Raw genomic sequence first — 22,494 nt, forward strand, 5'->3', positions numbered from 1 at the left:
CTCTTTCCTACCCATTCTCCCTTTACCCTCCCTGTTTTGCCACTCACACCACTGGTCCTATAGGGCTCATCCGTCCTGGATTCCCTGTATTTTCAGATGAACGTATTTTTAAACAGTCACTTCATTGTGCTTTTAAGTAAGATCTTCTCTGCTTCAGGTTAAGTACCTTCACATCTAATGGGGCCTCTTTTTAAGTCTGAGAAAAATACAGTAAAACTATTTTCTGTTTGTACTTTTCTGAAACTATAGTGTATTATGTTTTTTTTTTTCAGATTAACCCTTAGACCCACAGTTTAAATGTAATAAATCTACCAGTTGCTTTTAACGAAAATAGTAGTGTAACACACAAGTGTTTAAAAAATTGCTACAAAGCTTTGAAAAGAAAGCTTTATTAAATAAAAAGAGTTAAATGTAAAGCTCTTATTTCTCAACCTAACTTCTATCTAGGTTTGTACACCTCTGAAGGTGCTGTTTTCATTTCTTTAGCTCTTTCCTGAAGAACTCCTCCTCCTCTTTGATTCACACCATGTCACAATGGCAGTTTGGGCATCACTGTACTTTCAGTGTTCGTTGAGATTTAGAAAGAAGGCTGAAGGGGCAAGAGCACAGATGTAATGGGGAGGGGACAAGGTTTCCAATGAATTGCCTGCCTGGAGGACATCCCTTGCTTGCTACCCTTGAAGAATGAGCAGCTACATTGTTGTGCTGGAAACACGTGCCTCAGCTCTTCGTTCCTGATCTTTTCCTCACCACTGCACTTTGCTCGAGACTTCTTCCTAATCAGCCCTTGGGGTTATCCTGGGTCCAAAGACTATCCCTTTGGAGTCTCAGGCAAACAGAACACTTTCTGAGATGACGTCTGTACATTGAATTTAGCTGGCCCAGCTGAACTCCTGAGAAGCGACTGTTTTGAGCGCACCCTTTTTTTGAGGACACCCTAATGAGAGACTAAGACAGGAGTTATTGCTGAGAGACCTTATCTTCAGTCATCCATGGCCACAGGGACATGGCTCATCACGTCTTGTGTAGAGCGAACCTGTGCATGTATGCACTGGCACCTTACCACAATACTTCTTGACTTGCTATGCGCACACGCACACGTGCACACAGCCCAGTGGACTGCTGACTTTGCTGTCCCAGCAGACTACTAATGCCTACCCTTCTGACCTTCATTTCCCAACATTTTGCCTGACATAAAGCAGTTAGGTGGCCGCTGAAATTTCAGACTGTTGCCTTGTTTCATTCAGCACATTACCCATGTGAGGTACTTAGTAAAGATTTGATTTGCATATGCCACTGCAGAAGCTCTTGTGGATGAAACCCTGGTGGGGACTGAGCATGATAGTGGGACAGGAGGAAAGTCAAGGGAAATAGAGGAAAGAGCTGGGAGACAAAGGGCATTTATAGAGGTCTAGATAAAGACATGTACATATGCAAATATATTTATATATGAGGATGGGGAAATAGATCTGTGTGCTTATATTTATAGGTTTAGTATTAAGGTAGCAGAAGGACATTGGGCCTCCACTCAATTACTCACTCAATGTAAGAATACTTTGTTCTATTAAATTGGCATTCTATGATGCTCACTTTCCCGACACAACCACTGAAGACAAAGTGGGTGAATAAGCAAATGTGGTAAAGAAAGCTGATGGTGCCCGGCTATCAAAAGATATAGCGTCTGGGGTCTTAAAAGCTTGAAGGTAAACAAGCGGCCATCTAGCTGAGAAGCAACAAAGCCCAGATGGAAGAAGCACACCAGCCTGCGTGATCACGAGGTGCTGAAGGGATCAGTTATCAGGCATCAAAGAACAAAAAAAATTCATATCATTGTGTGCTCACCTCCATGATATGATCGCTGAAGACAAATGGGTGCCTAAGCAAATGTGGTGAAGAAAGCTGATGGTGCCTGGCTATAGCATCTGGGGTCTTAAAGGCTTGAAGGTAAACAAGTGGCCATCTAGCTCAGAAGCAACAAAGCCCACAAGGAAGAAGCACACCAGCCAGTGCGATCACGAGGTGTCGAAGGGATTAGGTATCAGGCATCATCAGTGTGGAAACCCAAAGTCCATTTGTAGGCCACTGGACATCCCCTTACAGAAGGATTTCGGGGAGGAGATGAGCCAGTCGGTGCGATGTAGCAATGATGAAAAATACAACTTTCCTCTAGTTCCTAAATGCTTCCTCCCCCCCACTATCATGATCCGAATTCTACTTTACAAGTCTGGCTAGACCAGAGGATGTACACTGGTACAGATAGGAACTGGAAATATAGTGAATCCAGGGTGGATGATCCCTTCAGGACCAGTAGTGTGAGTGTAGGGAGAGGGTAGGTTGGAAAGGGATCTACAAGGATCTACATGTGACCTCCTCCCTGGGGGCAAACAACAGAAAAGTGGGTGAAGGGAGACGTCAGACAGGGCAAGATATCACAAAGTAATAATTTATAAATTATCAAGGGTTCGTGAGGAAGTGGGGAGCGGGGAGGGAATGGAAAAAATGAGCTGATGTCAGGGGCTTAAGTGGAGAGGAAATGTTTTGAGAATGATGAGGGCAATGAATGTACAAATGTGCTTTACACAATTGATGTCTGTATGGCTTGTGATAAGAGTTGTATGAGCCCCCTATAAAATGATTCAAAATAAAAAAATAAAAATAAAACAAAAAAATAAAACAAACTACACACCAAAAAAAAAAAGAAGCTCTCTTGGATAAAAGTATATGAATCCCAATATTACATATGGTTTAAACATGTGTCCATCATAAACATACACACATGTCACTGTGAGCACTCTAGGAAAGACGAGGCTCCTTGTTCCCATAATGTTGGTCTCAGGAAATGGGCAGGGCAGTTAGTTCTACCCTGCCCAGAGGATTGCTAGGAGTTGGCTTGGGCTCGATGGTCAGGAGTTTGATTTTGGAGTTTTGAGCATTCACCTTTGCATGAGAAAGAGATGAGGGAATTAAAATACGGAAAATCAGAAGTATCTATATGTTCTACTCCAGTAATTTTTGTCGTTGTTAATAATATGTTGTGAAAATGCTCAAGTACATGGGAAAACTCAAGCCTAGTGCATTCCCATAAACTGCCTATCAACCAGCATCCAGCAATGCTGACATTTTGTCTCGTTTGCTCTGTGTGTGTGCACTTTGTGGCAGAACCTCTGGAAAGTTATAGTCATGATGTCTCATCACCTCCGAACTGCCGCATGTTTCTCCCAGATAACAGCATCCTGGCACATGCCAGTACATCCTTGTGTTGAAGAAAGGCGCTGTAATGTCCTCATAGCAATTCCCAGTCATACGCAAGCACTCTTTACTCTTTCTCAGATGTCTTTTATAGCAGATCTGGGCTCCTCAGTGCTTGTGGTTGCTCTGATGTCACATTTCTTTTGGTCTGAAACAGTCTCCTGTCCTTTTCTTTTTGTAACTGAAGGCTGTGTTAACCAGGCCCCCTTTTTGTTCTTTTCTTTTTTTCTATGTTGGTTATTTGGAATAATGTTATTTTAAAAAATCATTTTCTTGGGGGCTCGTACAACTGTACTCACAGTCCATCCATTCATCCATTGTGTCAGTCACATTTGTACATTTGTTCAGGCCCCATTTTCTTGTACAATGCTCAACATTCTGGATTTTTCTGATGGTTTCTTGTCATGCAAATGAACGTAGTCCTCTGGTGTCTAGTCCACGTAAGCTGGAAGTTAGTTATAACGGCTTAATTGAATTCAGCAAAACATTTTGGGCAAGAGTACTTTGTAGAGAGATATGAGGGTCAAATGTCAGTTTCCTATTATGAGTGAGTCTAAATCGATCAATTGAAGAAGGTTGGCAACCCTGCCTGGCCCTCATTCCATCAAAGCGGCTTTTTAGTCAGGAGCCTGGAGGATGGTAATTTGACCCTGCGCAAATAGCTTCTTTTCCAAGTAACCTTTGACTTTTTTGACACCCTTTAATGACCATCCTTGCTTGAATTTATTGTCTCATGGGAGTTATAAGATGCTTTTCCTAATTCTGTTAGTCCACTTGTATTTATTAACTGAATTCTTCAAAAGCCCTTTTCCTTCACTGAGATGGTCAGCTACGGTATCTCCGATGAAAGGAGGATGCCAGACCAAAGCGGCTGCTGTCCTTCTAGTGAGCCCGATGGGGCAGTAGAGCTGCCCGTAGGGTTTCCAAGGCTGTGCATCTTTATGCCAGCTGCTCCTCACACAGTGTCTGGTGGACGTGCACAGCCTACCTTTCAATTAGCAGCCGAACACTTCACCACTGCGACACCAGGGCTCCTTAAAAGCAGGATTCCAAAACAATACAAAACAACAGAAACCTCCACTGATGCCCAGTCAGTTTGGCCTCACAGCAGCCTTCTATAGGGTTTCTGAGACTGTCAGTCTTTGTGGGAGCCGAGAGCCTCATTTTTTTCTCTTGGAGCAATTGGTTGGTTGAGTTACTGATCTTGCAGTTAGCAGCCCAATACCTAAAAGTAGGGTTAAATGCACTGTAATGAAGAATTTTCAGATTAATAACTTGGCAAATGAGTTTGTTTCTTCCCTCCTGGCCTTCATTCACTTACTGATTAATTTATTTTTGAGTGTTGTGCTGGGCTCATAGGGGTTTTTGCATCTTTTATTTATTTTTGCCTCTGTATGTTATAGTCTCTTGCTTACCATCCTTCAATTATTCCCCTCTTTTTCATTCCTTTTAACTTACCCAAATTGACCCAAACTTGGTATCTGGGAGTTCCTCAAAGTTTTTCTCGGTCCTTTGGTCTCAAGGTCATTAATGTACTGAGTGCTTCCTCGCCTTCAGGTACAAGAGCAAGACCCAGCTTCACCTTTTCCGTTCTCTTCTGCAGGCTTGCAGTTGCTATTTCTCCAAAGGAACCAAGCTCTGAGTAGGAGGAGGACACCTTTTTGCTCCAACAGTATCACAAATTCATACCGATTGTTGGAAGTTCCCATTTCACAGTTCACGTTCATGTACTTCTTTTATTTCATGTTTAGTCTTAGACTGAAAACCTTCACTTATTAATGGAATGATTAGAATAAAGATTTGAGTATTTTTGAGCCCACGGGAAGCTAGGAAAACAAAAACAGTACATTGAACACCCCATAAACTCTTCTCAGTCAGCAACTTGCCATACCCACCCCATCTCTCCTGGGCAAGCCCTCGGAGAGCCGGCTGCAGACAGCATTGCCGTCTGCTCCTGACTGTGACAGTAGGTTTCTCTTAGCAACGACAGCCCCATCCACTGCTGTCACGATGGTTCTGACTCCTGGTGTTCCCCGGTGTGTTGGAACCGGGCTGTGCTCCACAGTGCTATTGGTGGCTGATCTTTCACGAGTCGATCACCAGGCCTTGCTTCTGCGTGGACTCAGCCACCAACCCATTGGTTAGCAACTGAGCACTGAACTGCACTCCCTTAGTTCCATTAGTCCAGTACAACCATGCCAGTACAACCCTCAACTCTTATCAAGTGCCCTTGTTTTTCCTTGCCCCCACATATGGTTCAAACCAGGGATACACATTGCATTTGATGGTTTTTATCTTTTTGATCTCCCCAGGCTTGACCTTCCCCACCACCCACTTCTTTTCTCAACGGTGAGGCTCTGGGGGAGTCCAGGCCAGCCCTGCTGTAGAATCCCCCCAGGTCCTGGGTTTATCTATCTCCCTCGCAGTTAAGTTGTGTAGGAGGTACTCAAAACAGCTGTGTTTATTGCAGTTTGTCAGCCCAAGAGACACATTCAGGTGCTGCCATGTTAAGGTTGGACCTATCCGATATCTCCAGTATAAAGACACATCTTCTTGGAATTAATTCAATTAATAATAATCTGAATGCCACTTTGATACTCTTCACCAGCTCTCCATTAGCTTTTTGCCCAGTGATTTTAGGATATTTTGATCCTTTCCAAAATCAGTGATGACATTGGGAATTATTTTTTCATTGTCATCCCAGACTATCTGCCACCTGGCATTCTCAGGTAAAGGAGAGTTGCCCCTTTGCTTCTTTTTAATGGCTTTAGATGGATGTTATATAGTAGCTGGGATTCATGAAAGGAGCCCTGGTACCATACTGGGCTAAGTGTTGGGTAGCTAATCACAAGGCTGGTGGTTCAAACTCACAAGCTGCTTCAAAGGAGAAGGATGAGACTGCCCCCATGAAGATTTATGGGCTCCAACACCTGAAAGAGTTGTTCCACTCGGTACTGAAGAGTTGCTGTCAATGAGTTTTAAAAAATGATCCATTAGCTTTTTTATTCTTTCTGTTGCCCACATTGTCCCAAATTTGGCCAGCAGATACCCCTGTAAGTGGACTCCAGGGCTCTTTTGAAAGGACCCAGTTAGTCTTTGAGTACTTCCTTGCATCACAGTTTGATGCTCCAGGCTTACTTCATACTTTCTTGGTCTCAGTCCCAGAATGAGGCTTTTTAAAAAAATAAGTAGTTTGAGTTCCTTTTGTTTGGGCATGGTACTTACAAACCAAATCCCAGGCTACAAGGAATGCTTATTACTCCTGAGGATGTTGCTTCTAAGACCTGTCATAAGAATCAAATTCACAAGTATTACCTCTTCTTTCCCCCCACTTTGAATTTCATATTTATATCTCGTAGGAGGCTGGCACAGGACTGGCCAGTTTCTCATTCTATGGTTCATACGGTCACTATGAGTCAGCCAACTTGGTGACATCTAACAACAACATCATCTTCCACATTAATGAATATTTAGTTTATTAAAAGGGCAAACATTTGTGCCCTTGCAGTGTGTCAGGTGCTGGAATCTGGAGAGCTAAAACAATGATATAAAGTCTGGCTTTAGCCATTTGGCTAATGTATGGCAAAGATAAGTCGATGGGAGCACAGCGCTAGTACTCTGTTGCAGTATGGGTTAAGTGAGCTTCATGTGCAAATATAGTAAGTATGGTAGGAACTTTGAGAATTACAGTGACCAAGGAATGGGGACATCTGCACAGGTCTTGGGGTGCGTGGGGCTTCCACAGGGACAGATGGAAAAGCAGCTCAACAGCTCATGGAAGTGGAGTAAGGTGGAAGAAAGTTCATGTGCTCTCTATGTCCATCTGGGATGTGAATGGGCCCCCAGCAGTGGGTTTTGGTTTGGGGGTGATGCCACTTTCTTTGTGTCACTTCTCCCTCTGTTCCTTTCCACATGCTTTTCTCCTCCCTCCGGTCTGAAGCACCTTTGCTCATTTTCATCCAACAACCCAAACCAAACTCACTGCACTCAGTGCGACTCACTCGTAGGGACCCTGTAGGCAGGGTAGAACTGCCTTAGCGTTTCCGCGACTAACCGTTCACAGAGGAGACGGCCCCTCTTCTTCTCACGGAGTGACTGGTGGTTTCAAATTGCTGACCCTGTGGTGAGCAGCCTCACGATCTCTGACAAACCGGAGCTTTGGGTAGTATTGTCTCTCTTTTTCCATGTCCCACTTTGTCACGGGAGTGAAATTGGTGTGGTTAGCCTGCGCCCCTAGAGCTTTCAGATGCTTGCAGCCTTTGTCTAACCTGTTGCTTTTGTTTCCCCAATGGTTTGGCCATTCTGTACCCTGCCATTGGGACTTCAGTGTAGGTCAGAATAGGGGTCCCCGGTGTGGCAATGAGTTGAGTCCCTACACTCATGCCACCTGTATATAGAGCTTGTTGTTGTTCTCAACAGATTGAACTTCTGCATACAATATTACAAGGCACCAAATGAACATTCACTGGCTCGTTAATGACAGTATCTAACACTAAAATGTCTCCAGGACCTGTTAAGTTGCTTTGAAATGAAATTCATCAAGGATGTCTTCTCTTTCAGAACTTCAGTGAAGGCGTGTTCCAGTCGGTAAAGGCGCTCCTGCAGAGTGAGAAGGAATTATGCAGTGTGTCTGCAGAGAGCTGCTGGAAGCAGGATGAGCATACCAGGGTGACTGAGGTCTGACATGGTTACGTTCTAAACCCCTTCTTGCTAACACAGGGTGTTTTGGTGCCACTTTGAAGGACAGGATGATTTATTTTTAAAAATCTTAAAATCCTTGTATTTGAATTTATGGGTTAGAGGTACCTCGTAATATAGTTGTCTTAATTTATTATAATAAAAACACCCAATTCAATGCACAACGCGGGTAGTCTGCAGCCATTGAGTTCCTTATGACTCAGAGTGACCCCGTACTGGATTTCTGAGATTGTAAATCCTTATGGGAGCAGATAGCCTTATATGTCTTCTGAAGAGTGACTGGTGGGTTTGAACTGCTGGCCTTGCGGTGAGCAGTCTAATGCCTACCTCACAGTGCCACCAGCCTTCCTGCATTCGTTGTATTGCCATTGAACATATTACAATATCCGTACTTCCTTCAATAATATTCTCATCACAAGTGTTTCTACTCCAAAACATAAAATTGATGCTTGTTCGTATACTTATTTTTTGGCTATTGGTAGGTTTCTCGACTGTTTAAAGTCAGTGGTTTGATTTAGAAAAGAGTGATAACTGTATCTTTGAAATTAAGATAATTTATTATTTCAGACTTTGAGTTTTGGTCATCTATTTTTCTACTATATCCAATGTTTCCTTACCTTTATAAATGGGAGTTGGACCTTTTCCTATAATATAGCCGTAGTCTGTTCCCCTATTTATGTTACACAATAGAGCGAGAAGGTGTCAGGTTGCTATAGCTCCGAGCTGATGCACCATGTCAGCTTTTTTGTTTGAAATGAGGGTTTTCCTCAGGAAATCTTGATTATTCTGAGTCTGACTTTCTTCCTTTTCCTTGAAACCAAATCTGACCCAGTGGCTGCAGTGCTCGCCGACCCGAGTCGTCCTCTGTGTCAGATCACGTCTCTGCGCCTTTATGGTGATCTCCTTGGTTAGCCTTTTCACTGTGTTGTTGTATTTCAACAACAAAGGTTTCAAAGAAACCTTTCTTTAAAAAAATGATTTGGGAAACCCACTGTGTCTCCGTCAGTTCTGACTCATAGCCCCCTGTAGGGCAGGGTAGCGCTGCTCCCCAGGGTTTTCGAGGCTGTACACCTTTATGGGAGCAGATCGCCTCCTCATAGCCCCCTGTAGGGCAGGGTAGCGCTGCTCCCCAGGGTTTTCGAGGCTGTACACCTTTATGGGAGCAGATCGCCTCCTCGTTGGCCCTCCGAGCAGGCGGCATGTTTGAACCTTCCCCTTGTGCTTGGCTGCTCAGTGCTTAGCCTGTGGTGCTGCGGAGCTGCTTACTGCACATTTGCACCTCCCGCTGCCAGTTCTGTCCTTCCAGCCCCACACAGATGGGGATCTACGTGGGTGCCCACCCCTCTCTCCAGCGCTCTTCAGCAGGAAGCTCTCAGCGCTGGCGTTCTGGTTACTATGTGCTTTTCTCTCTGAGGTTCGGCCTCATGGGTGAGTTGCTGGTCACACTAATGTAACCAGGTTAGATGGCCATACAAAGTCATTGAGAGGGGAACAATTTTAGAAACCAATGTATTTTTTTTAAGTCATTTTATTGGGGGCTCGTACAGTTCTTATCACAATCCATACTTACATCCATTGTGTCAAGCACATGTGTACATTTGTTGCCATCATCATTCTCAAAACATTTGCCTTCTGCTTGAGCCCTTCATATCGGCTCTTCATTTTCCCCCCTCCCTCCCCCCTCCCTCATGAACCCTTTATAATTCGTAAATTATTATTATTTTGTCATATGTCACGCTGTCCGATGTCTTCCCACGCACACTTCTCTGCTGTCCATCCCCCAGGGAGGAGGCTATACATAGATTCTTGTAATCGGTTCCCCCTTTCCACCCCACATTCCCTCCACCCTCCAGACCTCACCACTCTCATCACTGGTCCTGAAGGGGTCATCTGTCCTGGATTCCATGTGAAACTAATGTATTTTTAAGGCCAGATTTTTCAGTTAACTGGCTGAGGTGACTTTTAGAAATTACATTCATTGCTATTTGACTCTCATATCAGGATGCATGAGTGACTTTGGTTTTTTTGCTTCTTTTGTCAAATTATCAAGACAAAAAAACCCATCTTCTAAATGGATTTGTACTTGCTCTCCCCCAAACACGCATGCATCTAAGCACCCAGTTGAAAGCTATTGTTCCTACTCCAGCATGAACTGAGGAGCTGGAAGTTAGTTACCGAAGTTAGTTACGGGCAGTTAGTGATCAGCTGCTAGCCTAAAGGTTGGGGATCGCCCCCATCTGGCAGTCTCATGCACAGCCACTCTTCAGTCGACTCAGTTTTTCTCACCTGTGACCACTCTCCGGTGCCCCTCTGCCCTCAAATTTCTCTTCATAGTTCTCTTCAAAGTTCTTACGTAGTGCTTTTCAGAGTCCACATTCCTGGCCCAGGCCTTCCTTGATAAATGGGAAATATATCAGCGTAGTTTCTCTTTTGCATTCAGTAGAAGAAACTTGAAATAACTAAAGGAGCTCACGTCTGGTTGCGGGTGTGCGTATCTCAGTATCTCTTGAAAGGAGGAAGGATCTCAGAACAGTGAGTGCCTATTAGGAGCCTGGTGGTGTAGTGGGTTTCACACGTTGGCCTGCTATCTTCTGCAAGGTCAGCGGTTCAAACTCACCAACCTGTCTGTGAGAGAAAGATGAGGCTTTCAGCTCCTGTAAAGATTTACAGCCTCTAAAAGCCACAAAGGCTTGTCCTGTGAGTCTGAATTGACTCAGTGGGAATGAGTTTGGGTTTCTTTAGATTGTGCTAGGCACTTTCCCCCCTGACATCTGTAGGAGGGAAGTTCTGTGCCTAAAATCTTAAACAAGAGAAGAGAGGTTTATATGGATATTTGGAAATTAAACTATCCCCGTTGGTTTACTGTAACATTTCTATGAAATAATAATACCAGTACTTGATTGGAATAAAGACCCTAGTGTAATTTAAACTTTCGACTTGCTTCCGAATCATCAGACTCCAGTCAGTGCTGCTTTTCATTCTCAGTGTTGTGTTTTCCGCCACAGCACTTGCTTGGTAAACAGGTTACTGCTCCATCCTCAAATAGCGGACACTTCTTCTATGATAATGGAGATTTTAATTTATAAAGCCACGTTTATTTTTCTAGAGTATAATAGCATGTATTCCTTATGGAAAAAAGCACTGAAAGTGGAAAGGAGAAAGTTACTATCACTAGTCCTATGAGTTAAGATTACAGAGCCAAAGAACCAGGGGTGGGGGGGAGACGAAGGCCACCTTAACTCCATCAGTCAGTGTATTCGAGCCACTTCCAACCACATTGACCCTAAGGGCAGGGTAGAGCTGCCCCTGCGGTTTCTGGGCTGGCGGTCTCGACAGAAGCCGAAAGCCTGGTCTTCTCCGCCGGCCGGGAGCAGCTGGTGGTTCTGCGCTGCTGACTGTGTCATTAGCAGCCCCCTTCATCCCCCTCGGCACCAGGTTCTCCTGCTGCTCCAGGGAGACTGCACATGTGGCGGCTCTCCGGCTTCAACACATTGGTTCTCTGAGGTTCTTAGTGCGGGGATCCCAGAGCCAGAGGGAACATTTGTTCCCTTTCTTTGTGGTAGGAGTCCCCTCTGATCCCTGCTTACTTGCTTAATCCTTTTTTTTATTTAAAAAAAAAATCCTCTAGACTACATCCCATTTCATTAACATCACACAGGATAATTATGTTAGATCAGAAAATGGAAGACAGTTACAATACTACTAAGAATCAAGACCCAGGCAAGTTATGCACGCCCGCGTGCCTGTGCGTGTGCACACACACATACAGACATGGTTTTGCTTTTTTTGGCAGCAGGGGAAGGGTGGAGTGGGGACATAATTCAATCCACATGAAGATTTGAGGCAGAGTGCCCGGGGTATTGCCAAGGCCTGAGGCAAGAAAGGACCAGACATGTGCAGACCCAATAAGGAGGCCCATGTGTCGCAGACAGTGAGGAAAGGTGCGAAGGCCCTGGGGTCGGTTCTAACTTGGCCACCCTGTGTACGACAGTGAGACACCACCTGGACCGACCTGTGCCTTCCTCATCATTGTTCACATGCATGCGCCCATTGCTGCAGCCACTGTGTCCATCCATCTTACCCAGGCCCTTCCTCTTTTTCACTTCCCTTCTACTTTACAAGCATGATGTCCTCTTCCAGGGACGGGTCTCCGGACAGCATGACCAAAGTACACGAGGGCCCACCTAACCCAAACGCTTTCCTCAGCAGCGAGGACTTTGCACTGGCAGAGAAGTGACAGGAGTTATTGAGGGTCAGGTGGGAGAAGACTGGAACAGGGTAGGTGAGAAGTGGTGGCAGTGGGGAGGCCGGGATCGTCGTGTTCTTAGAAATATGTGTGGGGGTTAGAATTGATCGAACCTGTTCGTGTGGTAGATGTGAGGGTGTTTCAGGAACTACAGCACGGAGCCAAGCCTGCAATGAAAAGCTCTTGTAGATCATCTTTGAAAACAGAAATCATCTCCCCAAGACAGTCAGAATTTTTATACCTTATGTGCAATTTTTCTGTTTCTCAGATCCATCAGAAATCTGAAGCAAAACTTGTACACACTCATTAATGGAGTTTTTTTTTAAATTATTTTTTTTTATTAATGGAGTTTTATTCTTGTCTTATTCAGGTCACATTTCTGGATTTTCATGAAGAAACAGATACTGCTCATTTGCAGGTAAGATCACTGTATTGACCTGGAAAGAGTTGTGAGAGGTAACTTGGAACCAGTATGAGACTGGAAGCTTTGCCTTAGTAGTTTAAAATTGACCCTCATCTCTTCTGGTATTTTCCTGTGATAGTTAAAAGTTGACATTTGAGTTCAACTTTTGAGTGTGCTCTGGCTCACTTTGTGTGTGTGTGTGTGTGTGTGTGTGTGTGTTTGATTTGAAGGTTCTTGTAACATAAGGCAGAAGGTATACATGTTAGAAGACCACAAAAGCCAACCACAGGCTAACTATTTCTCTGTGATTCTGGAGAATGTAAGACTTGGCTTTTTATTTAGATCGTATCAATAATCTGGCTTCCTCAGGAAGAAATCCTTCTGTTTTTAATTGAGATAGAGTTGCATTTAAAAGATAAACTTTCTAAAAAGTAATGATAGTGTGAAACTTTTAAATTGCTTGATGAGGCAGGTGTTTTACAAAGAATTGACATTTGAGGTTCTGATCAGGGAAGGAGAGCTGAGTTACATAAAGAGGGGTTCTTTCCATGTGCATGTGATAGTGTAGACTCTTCTAGTAGAGAAAGGAAGGACACAGTTCAGTTCTTTGTGAGTAATTTAATTGGTGGTTATTAATGAAACTGTCATGTGTCTTTGTACTTTCTTGAAGTTTGGACAAAAGGAATGTACTCCTAAGAACATAACATTGGAAGAGATGCATTCCAAAGTAGTTCCCTAATACTCTACTTCCTATTGAAGTGTCGCCGGTCAGTTCCTGGTAATATATGAAGGAACGTACTCTAGAAGGGATCAGGATTTTTAAAATTCCTCAACCGTCTAATAAATTATTTACATAGGAAGGACAAACAAGGACAGTTCTTAAAAAATGACTTCTTTTTCTTTTCCATCTTCATCAAGTTTTTATTTAAAGTCTGATATAATACAATACTTTGAGCGGAGAGGTAGAAAAACAGGCTTGTATTTGGCAAACTTAAAACCTAAACTCTGAAGAAATCTATCACCAAGAATCTTGTATGAAAAATTCCAACATTTAACCTGAGAATTGTAGGTTACCATTTCCTAAATATGTTTATTTAAATGCCTAATGATGTGTGAGATGCACCATGTAGAATGCTTTAAATTGCTTAATAGTTATATGTTGAAAGAGCTATAAGAATATTAATTTAGCTGTGTTTAATGTTCTTTAAGAATGGATTATCTGAAGATGGTACATTGCTTATCTTAAACATGACTCAGAAAGTGTAGTAACCAGTTGACTTAGGACATATGAATATGGTCTATGTTATAAGAGCCTGAAGAGTTATTTATTGTGTTGTTATTTTAAATTAGGATTTAGCCGCAGTATCTTTGGAACTTCCAGATCTTCTGAATTCTCTCCACTTCTGCAGTCTAAATGAAAATGAAATTATTTGTATGAAGGATATTAAAAAATCACCAGAAATGAACAATGGTCCTCTAAATCAGGTAGCTTTTCAAGATCATTTATAATGAGTTTTTCAGGGAAAATTTTATAATGGTTTAGACTTTAGAGTATCAAACTTTTAAATAGTTGAATGAAGTTTCTTTTTTTAAATATTCCTTTCTTATGTTCATAAAAAATCAAGCTCACAAAACATTGAAATTAATTGAAGGCCAGAATAGTTTTGGTATGCTTGTAAATAAAACTTTCTGCGTATGAAGTTCCATAAACAGGATGTAAATATGTATGATTACTATTCCCCCCTTCCCCCTCTTTCCCACTCTCAATTTGTTATATCTTAATTTCCTGAAGTTCTGTCTTAGTTTAAGCTACGGAGCTTTTCCCTTTTTTTGTGGGCAGTCTCACTTTCATAAAAATAGGAGGGGTCTTTGGTCCTCCACTCAAGTACTCTCTCAATGCAAGAACACTTTGTTCTAGTAAACTGGCATTCCATGATGCTAACCTTCCCGACACGATCGCTGAAGACATAAGCAAATGTGATAAAAGCTGATGGTGCCCGGCTATCAAAAGAGAAAGCTTTTGGGGTTTTAAAGGCTTGAAGATAAACTAGCAGCCATCTAGCTGAGAAGCAACAAAGCCCACATGGAAGAAGCACATCAACCTGTGTGATCACGAGGTGTTGGGAGCAGGTATCAGGTGTCAAAGAACAAAAAGTCATATCATTGTGAATGAGGGAGGGTGCGAAGTGGGGACCCAAAACCCATCTGTAGGCAACTGGACATCCCCTTACAGAAGGATCATGGGAAGGAGATGAGCCAGTCAGGGTGCAGTGTAGCAGTGATGAAACATACAACTTTCCTCTAGTTCTTAAATGCTCCCCCCCATCCCCCCACTATCATGACCCCAATTCTACCTTACAAATCTGGCTAGACCAGAGGATATACACCAGTACAGATAGGAACAGGAAACAGGGAATCCGGGACAGATGATTCCTTCAGGACCAGTGGTGAGAGTGTCGATACCGGGAAGGTGGGGTAGAAAGGGGGAACCAATTACAAGGATCTACATATAACCCTCTCCCTGGGGACCGGGCAACAGACGTTGGACAGTGTAAGACATGACAATAATAATTTATAAATTATCAAGGGTTAATGAGGGAGGGGAGCATGGGGAGGGAGGGGAAAAATGAGCTGATGCCTAGGGCTCAAGTAGGAAGAAAATGTATTGAGAATGATGATGGCAAGAAATGGACAAATGTGCTTGACACAACAGATGGGTGTTTAGATTGTGATAAGAGTTGTACGAGCCCCCAATAAAATGATTTTAAAAAATTGGGGTATCAGTGTTTTTCGAAAAATTTCATTATCTTTTAATTCTATTCTTCTACAATTTTTTGAAGCTTCCCCATAACTAATTATCTGATTAAGGAAAACCCTGTGTAATGTTAACATCTGCTATTTCATTATTTCAGGCAGTTATTTTGCAATGCTCAGCTTATACTTGTTTACTCGTGGGAGAAAGAGGTGGCTTTCTACTCCCCTAAATAGTCTGATCAACCCCCAGAGGCAGTTCTGTCCTGTCCTGTAGGGCCACCAACTGTTGAATCTACTTGATGGCAGTGAGTGAGTGACTTGTTTACTCATTATGCTGTTGCTGGTAACACATGAAAGAAAAAAAAAAATCTTTGCATTTTAGGAGGTAAAACATTTGCAAATAAGCCCTCAGGTTCAGAATTAGTATCCTCTATTCAGGCATATTAGCTGATCCTACTCATTCTGACAGCCGCCGGCCTGATGTCTTTCATATATTCCCCGCCCAAATGATGGTCTTCATGTTTGTTCTCCTTTCCTTGTTAGAATTTAGATATGATTAGTTACTGTATATCGTTTCTAGTCCAAAAAAATTACTTTGTCAACGTTTGCATTTTGAAGACACTATGTTTAGGGAAGAACACCTGGTTACTTGTGTTCTTAATCAAAGTGGTAGACATTGGAAATTGTGGTAGTAGGAAATTTAGCTGAGAGGGGCAGTTCCTGTATTGCAGTAGAAGGGAGGGTGCATTAGGCCGAAAGCCAAAGACAGCCTGGCTCCTGACCTGAGGCAGTGTACAGTTGAGTGGGTGAGACAAGTAAATGTTTAAATAAGAAAAATCACTGGGCTGTACAGTAACAATACAGAACACACCCTTGCTAAAGGAGCAGGATAGAATGTAAGTGTCATGGCGTTTTAGGTAGGATAAGTGGAATTTTAAAACGTGGCTCAGAGAGGAGAAAAAAGTTTGGGAAATGAGATAGATTGGTGAGAGAAGAAACTAATCATGTGTTACAAAACCCCAGGAGCCTTTTTGGCCGACATTGTGTTTTTCTAAGACTTGTGTTTGGGGGCGTTACTTCTTGGTAATGTTTCACGTTTGAAATTGAAATCCTTTTCTACCATCTCTCATCTTCCCCAAGAGCCATCCTTCTGGAATGCTTTGTGTCATGAAAGTGCCACCCACGTTACCAAGACTCCGACTTGATTTTATATTCAGCCTGCTAAGTAAATATGCGACCGGCATCCGATACACCCTGGAAACATACTTGCACCTGAGGGGCCCACTGGAGTCCACGGATGAAGACGATGACGATACTAACCAGTCGGTGTCGTCCATAGAGGACGACTTCGTCACTGCTTGTGAACACTTAGAGGAAGATGAGGCTTCACACCCAAATCATGATGGTTTGTTCTCTGCCAGACCTTTTCTTGCGATGGGGGATGCAAGCTCAGTGAAGTTCACTTTGGAATGTTTCAAGGCAGACTTGCTCGTGAAATTCATTTTGAAATTTGACCCAGTTTAGACATACTTAACCTTTGCTGCTGATTGCCTGTGGAATTTAATTTTTCTTGAGGGGGAAGTAATTTTAAAGTTGATTGTTGTCTGCTTTTTTGTTTTGCTCTTTCTGTTCTTTGGCCGAAATCTTGTTTACCTCATTATCTTAATTGCCTGTGTCACTTTCCAGAAGAATTAACTCTGTGAGAGAGTCTCTATGTTATTGTTTCTGGTACACGGACAACACGCTGAGCGTGCCAACACACCGTAAATCCCCAGGCACAGAGGGAAATACTATTATTTTGGTAACAGGTATATTTTGTATTTGCTTCCAAATGTGACATGGGATGAAGGTATTAAACAGTGTAGAGTTGAGAAGACCCTTAAGTTATAAAGCAATAGCTCATGCTTTAAAAATTCACATGATGATTTACGGTAATTATTCACAACAATTCTGTTGGAATATAACTGGATTATTTTACCCTTTATACTACAGGAATAAGCCTTTCTGTCCTGAGGAGCCAGTGTGATGCAGCTTCACAGACTGTTTCTGGACACCAGTTGGACATGCAGGGCTTACGGAGTCTTGCTAGCTCTGGGCAGCGGAAACCCTCCACTTCCCTAGTCAACATGCTGGGACATGCAGAGGTTCCCTCGGTGAAAGCTTCAGTCACAACATCGGTTTCTGAGCCTTGGATCCAAAGGAGTTTCTACAGGTCAACTAATGCTTCTGACAAAGGTAGCGAAACACAGAAAAGCTTTTTTTCGTCTTCTCCTGCCTACTCTTCCGAGTCAGAATGCTCGAGTCCAAGTCCTGTTATTTTCTTGGATGAAGAAGGATATCAGAAAAGTTTGAAAGCAAAACTTGAGCTGCCGAAAATTCCCGTGACGAAAGATGATATAGAGGATTCAGACTCAGAAGTAAGTGAGTTTTTTGATAGTTTCGACCAGTTTGATGAGCTAGAACAAACTTTGGACACTTCTGATCTATTTACGAAAGCTCCTGCCAAAGGGAAGCCGCCGAAAAAGAAAGGACACCGACATGAGAAATCTGTAACCACTACGATGAACCCTCAAAAGTTCAAGTTTGACCGCCCAGCTCTCCCAGCCAATGTTAGAAAACCTACTCCCCGGAAACCAGACTCCCCGTACAGTAACCCTGGTGAGGCTCCCGACTCCCCTCGGCCAGTGCCGGCCTCCGGGGAAGACAGTGGCTTGTTTAGTCCCATTCGGTCCTCTGCCTTTAGCCCGCTAGGAGGCTGTGCTCCCACGGACTGCCTTTGCCAAACCCATGCTGGGGGAGCTCGGGCCCCTGAGCATCACGGGTCTGTGTATTACACGTACGAGGATTATGCGAGCAGCGTTTCGTGCAGAGTACTCGATTCGGTTCTTTGTACCCAACAGGCCAATGCACCAACCGACCCTGATGATGGCATGGAAAGGGGGGCAAAGGAAACAGAAACTCTTAGGCCTGGGAACCGTGATCAGAACGGCAAATCTAAGAACAAGTCCTTGCTGATGAAGGATAGCATTCAGAAATTTGCAGCAGATCTTGTGGAAAAGAGCTTTGGCAGTGCATTCAAAGACTTACAGAAAGGAGTCACTTCCTGCACCAATGCCTTGTGCCACTTGGCCATCAAATTGACAGCGTCTGTTTTCCAGGTGGCATTTGATGAACTGAGGCGCCAGCGTGCGTTTTCCCTGAAGGAACGTGCCATTGGAGGCTTGGCGAATTTTTTGGTGAGTGAAGCTTTCTGCAGCGCTTTAAAAGATTTGCAGTATATCAAGAAGCAGATCTTCACAAACAAAGTTGCCAGTTTTGCTGCAGATCTTGCAGAAGAGCTGGTTTTCGAAGGCGTCATGGAAGTGTGCCAGTTTTCCTATCCTCCCACTCTTGCCTTTCCCCAGTGCAAGTCCTTTGACTACGAAGACAAGGTTGTCAAGTCCTATGCGAGAGAGTTATCTGAGTCCGTCATACAGGAAGCATTCATTGAGCTCTCCCAGGTGGACCTGACTCTCCCCACCAAAGCAACAGTTGGTTTTTCTCCTGGTCACACAAAGGATGTGAGTGAAGCAAGCCCAGCACCGTCCAGACAGCCCTCCACCGCTGCCCTGACTTGTAACGGTCCAGCAGTCGTGGTGACACAGCCAGCACAGGAATATAGGAAAGAATACACCGTCCAGCAGGCCTTGTTTTGCACTTCTGGAATCGTGACTTCCGTACCAATGCCCTTGGCAGGAAGTTGCCTTCTCCCGTATCATATTTCCTCTAAGGGCTATCTGGAAAAGACTCCTCTGCCAGCCGATGAAAGTAATTCAAATGGTGATTCTGCCCAGGCACGTGCGACTTCAGGAAGCAGCAAAGGGGAAGTAGCTTGTCTCCGAAGTATTTGTTTGCCTGCAGATTCAGAACACCATCCTAGTAACCAGAACGATGTTAAACCAACTCAGGATGGTATTGAAGTGCAGAATGCGGCAAAAGTAGCCAGTGATCCCGCCATCATTAGCAGCTTTTCTGCAGCAATGGTGCATACGGTAGTAAATGAAACTTTGGAGTCTGTGGCATCGCTCCGAGTTTCAGAGGACATCCTGAGAACAACCGAGGGGCAAGGCCTGCCTGTCCACTCTGACCGAACAGCATGGCAGCAGGGCAGTGCTAGCACGAAGGACGAGTTTGCTGACAGATTATCTCAATCTATTATTAAACATTCCATAGACAATGGCAAGCCAGTGATTGTAAATACAGAGAAGAATGGGGTGAGCAAGGAAGGCTGGCTTGTTCCAGGAGAAGAGTCACGGTTGATCTTGTCAAAGTTCCCCAAATTTCTTGGCCCTCTGGATCATCGTGTGCTTTCAGCTGGAAAGAGTTGTGCTCCACCTTGTCAAGACACCACGGCTCAAGAATTTCCTCTCGAGACAACAGCACGGTGTCCAGCTGTGGCCGTTCCAAAGTTGGACTCGAAGGAGCTGGCCAAGGAGAAACCAACACAGAAGCATAGTTCACATGATCCTGCACTTGAACCCATGTGTTTGGGGCAAGAACGTCCTTCCCCTCACTCCCATCCTTTCACATCTCCAGTGCTTGCTTGTGCCGATGGGTTGCACGTGGAAGATAAGCAGAAAGTCAGAGACAGGAATGCCTTACCTGAAACCCCCCCACCAACTCCTCTAGTGCCATCCCAAGCTAGTTGTGAGTGGGATATCAAGAAGTTAACGAAAAAGCTCAAGGGAGAATTAGCAAAGGAATTTGCACCTGCTACTCCACCGTCCACACCTCGAAACCCAACCGTTGGTAGCTTCGCTGCGAATGGACAGAACACTATAGAAAAAGAAGAGTTCATGCTGAAGCTCATGAGGTCTCTTTCAGAAGAAGTCGAAAGCAGTGAAGGGGAAGAGCACCCAGAAGTGGATGCGAAGCCAGAGCACGCGGGGAAGAAGATACAGTTTGCGCACACGTTAGCCACACACATCATTTCTCTTGCAACGGAAACAGCAGCTTCTCATTTAGATCATCAAGTAATTGAAGAACCCAAGGGTAAAAGCCCTGACTTAGCACATCTGCGATGTCAGACAAGTGTATCTCCTGCCTTTTTGAATCGCTCAGATGAAAATTTACAAGCTTTGTGGAGTTTTGCCGATAGCATGGCGGCAGAGGTGATCACAGAAGCCGAGAAAACAGCGAAACTCAAAAGTTGTGTGTCTTCCAGGCAGAACAGCTGCTATGCTGACGGTTTCAGTTGCAACAGAGGTGACCAGCATGGCAGGTCACAAGAGAAGCTGGATATAGAGGCTGTTGCTCAGCCACAAGAAGTGGATTCATTGATTGTCTCCTTACCGCTCTCTGCTGGCCTGTCAGGCCTGACATATAAGTACCCCAGCTGTGAAAGTGTGACAGACGAATATGCGGGCCACATTATCCAAATCCTGAAACAAGAAGATGGGAATAGTGAGCTAATCCTGGATCAGTATGCCAACCGACTTGCATATAGGTCTGTGAAAGCAGGCGTACGAGAAGCAGTTAGGACCGTCCAAACGAAGAGCATCCCCAAACTGTTCCCTGCTCCAGGCTCACTGGAGAAGACCACGAGCGAGCTGTTGATGCTCTTAAATACAGACCACCACCAAGAAGTAGCTAGAAAAAGGCCAAGTAAAAAGAAGGGAGGCTACTATTGTAAAAATTTGAGTGGTGAACGGACACAGGATACGTACAGAAATGAGAACTCTGAACTGTATAGTTTTTCATCCTCCCTCGCTCATAGCATAGCAAGAGACGTTCAGAAAGAGCTGACGCTGTCTACAGTTGGCTTGCCAAAATCCTTAATGGACTCTTGTCTTTATGAAAAATTTGGATGCGATGACGCTCCCGAGTCTCGCATTGAACCAGGATTCCCTAAGCCTCTCCGGCCTTCCTCACAGAATCACCTATTCTACCACAGTCTTGGCAGCTTAAGTGAACATGGTTGTGGAGACAGTGTTGCTCACGCTATCGAACGGTATGCTAAAAAAGTTGTGGATGACACGTTAGAGCTCACGTTTGAGTCTACAGTTTTCCCAGGCACTGAGACCACAGAATCAGCAGATAGGATTACTTACGCTGAAAAGTTGTCACCTCTTATCAGCCAGGCTTGCAGGCACTGTCACCAGAAAGAGCTCCACGATTGCACGGGAAACTCATCTCAGCACTTTTTCAGACAGGATCCAGTTGCCAGTAGTAAGCCAGCTTCTAATTCGAAATTCAGCAGCCTCTACCAGAAATCCAGAATTTTCCACCTTGATGTTCCCCAAATCCATGTCAATCTTGATAAGAAGACAGTGCTTGCTGAGAAGATTGTTGCTGAAGCCATTGAAAAAGCAGAGAGGGAACTGAGCAACGCCAGTTTGGCAGCCGATAGTGGAATTGGACAAGATGGTGTTAGTTTTGCTGAAAGTCTCACTACTGAAGTAATGACGGCAGCAATGCTGAGTGTTGGACATGATGGCAGGTAAGTTTCAGTGTTTTTTGGGGACCTAATGTTAAAACGAAAAGTTAATAATCACATACGTTTTAGGCCTTGCTCAGAGAGGCACTAAGTTAACTTTTCATGTATCTGTATGTATTTCTTTTCTTTTAAGGAGCGACTTTACCCATGTACACAGCTGGAACATAAGGTGGAGGGAAAGGACAAACTATTGGCCCAAGTGGGTTTAGTTGAATCAAGGAAACATTTGGGGAATTTCATACAGCAAATAGGGAAATGTTGTCATTGGTCGTTGCCATTCAGTCAATTCCCAACTCCTGGCCCCCACGTGTGTGCAAAATAGAACTGCTCTTGGGTTTAAAGGCTGTGACTTCAGAAGCAACTTGCCGGTCCAAATTTCTGGGCCATTGTGAGTTTGAACCACCACCCTTTTTGATTGATGGTGTGTTAATCTGAGTTGACTAGAGAAACAAATTCAGAGACACTCATGTATAGTAGAAAGAGCTTTATGTAAAAGAGCAATATTTATATATTGAGAAAACACCCCAGCTCAGTCCAGATCAAGTCCATAAGTCCAATATTAGCCCACCTCTCTGATACCACTCTATAAATTCCTCTTCAGACTTATACAACACATGCAATGATGCCAACTGCAGGAAGATCATAGGCCAGTGGGTGAAAGCCCTGTGG

General features: G+C 43.9%; 1 protein-coding gene across 5 annotated transcripts in view; it reads left to right on the top strand.

Annotated features, from left to right (window-relative positions):
- The window catches only part of AKAP11 (A-kinase anchoring protein 11), a 62,445-nt gene that overhangs the window by 19,632 nt on the left and 20,319 nt on the right, over positions 1-22,494 (top strand). For all 5 annotated transcript variants that reach the window (XM_045287197.1, XM_045287196.1, XM_045287198.1 and 2 more), the window contains exons 3-7: positions 7,810-7,926; positions 12,564-12,611; positions 13,947-14,081; positions 16,491-16,755; positions 17,343-21,828. In XM_045287197.1, the coding sequence (XP_045143132.1) occupies positions 7,810-7,926; positions 12,564-12,611; positions 13,947-14,081; positions 16,491-16,755; positions 17,343-21,828 (5,051 nt within the window). The remainder of the gene's footprint in view (positions 1-7,809; positions 7,927-12,563; positions 12,612-13,946; positions 14,082-16,490; positions 16,756-17,342; positions 21,829-22,494) is intronic.

The sequence above is a fragment of the Echinops telfairi genome, unplaced genomic scaffold (assembly GCF_000313985.2).
Source record: "Echinops telfairi isolate 266 unplaced genomic scaffold, ASM31398v2 ScPeMD7_11;HRSCAF=52, whole genome shotgun sequence".
NCBI lineage: Eukaryota > Metazoa > Chordata > Mammalia > Afrosoricida > Tenrecidae > Echinops > Echinops telfairi.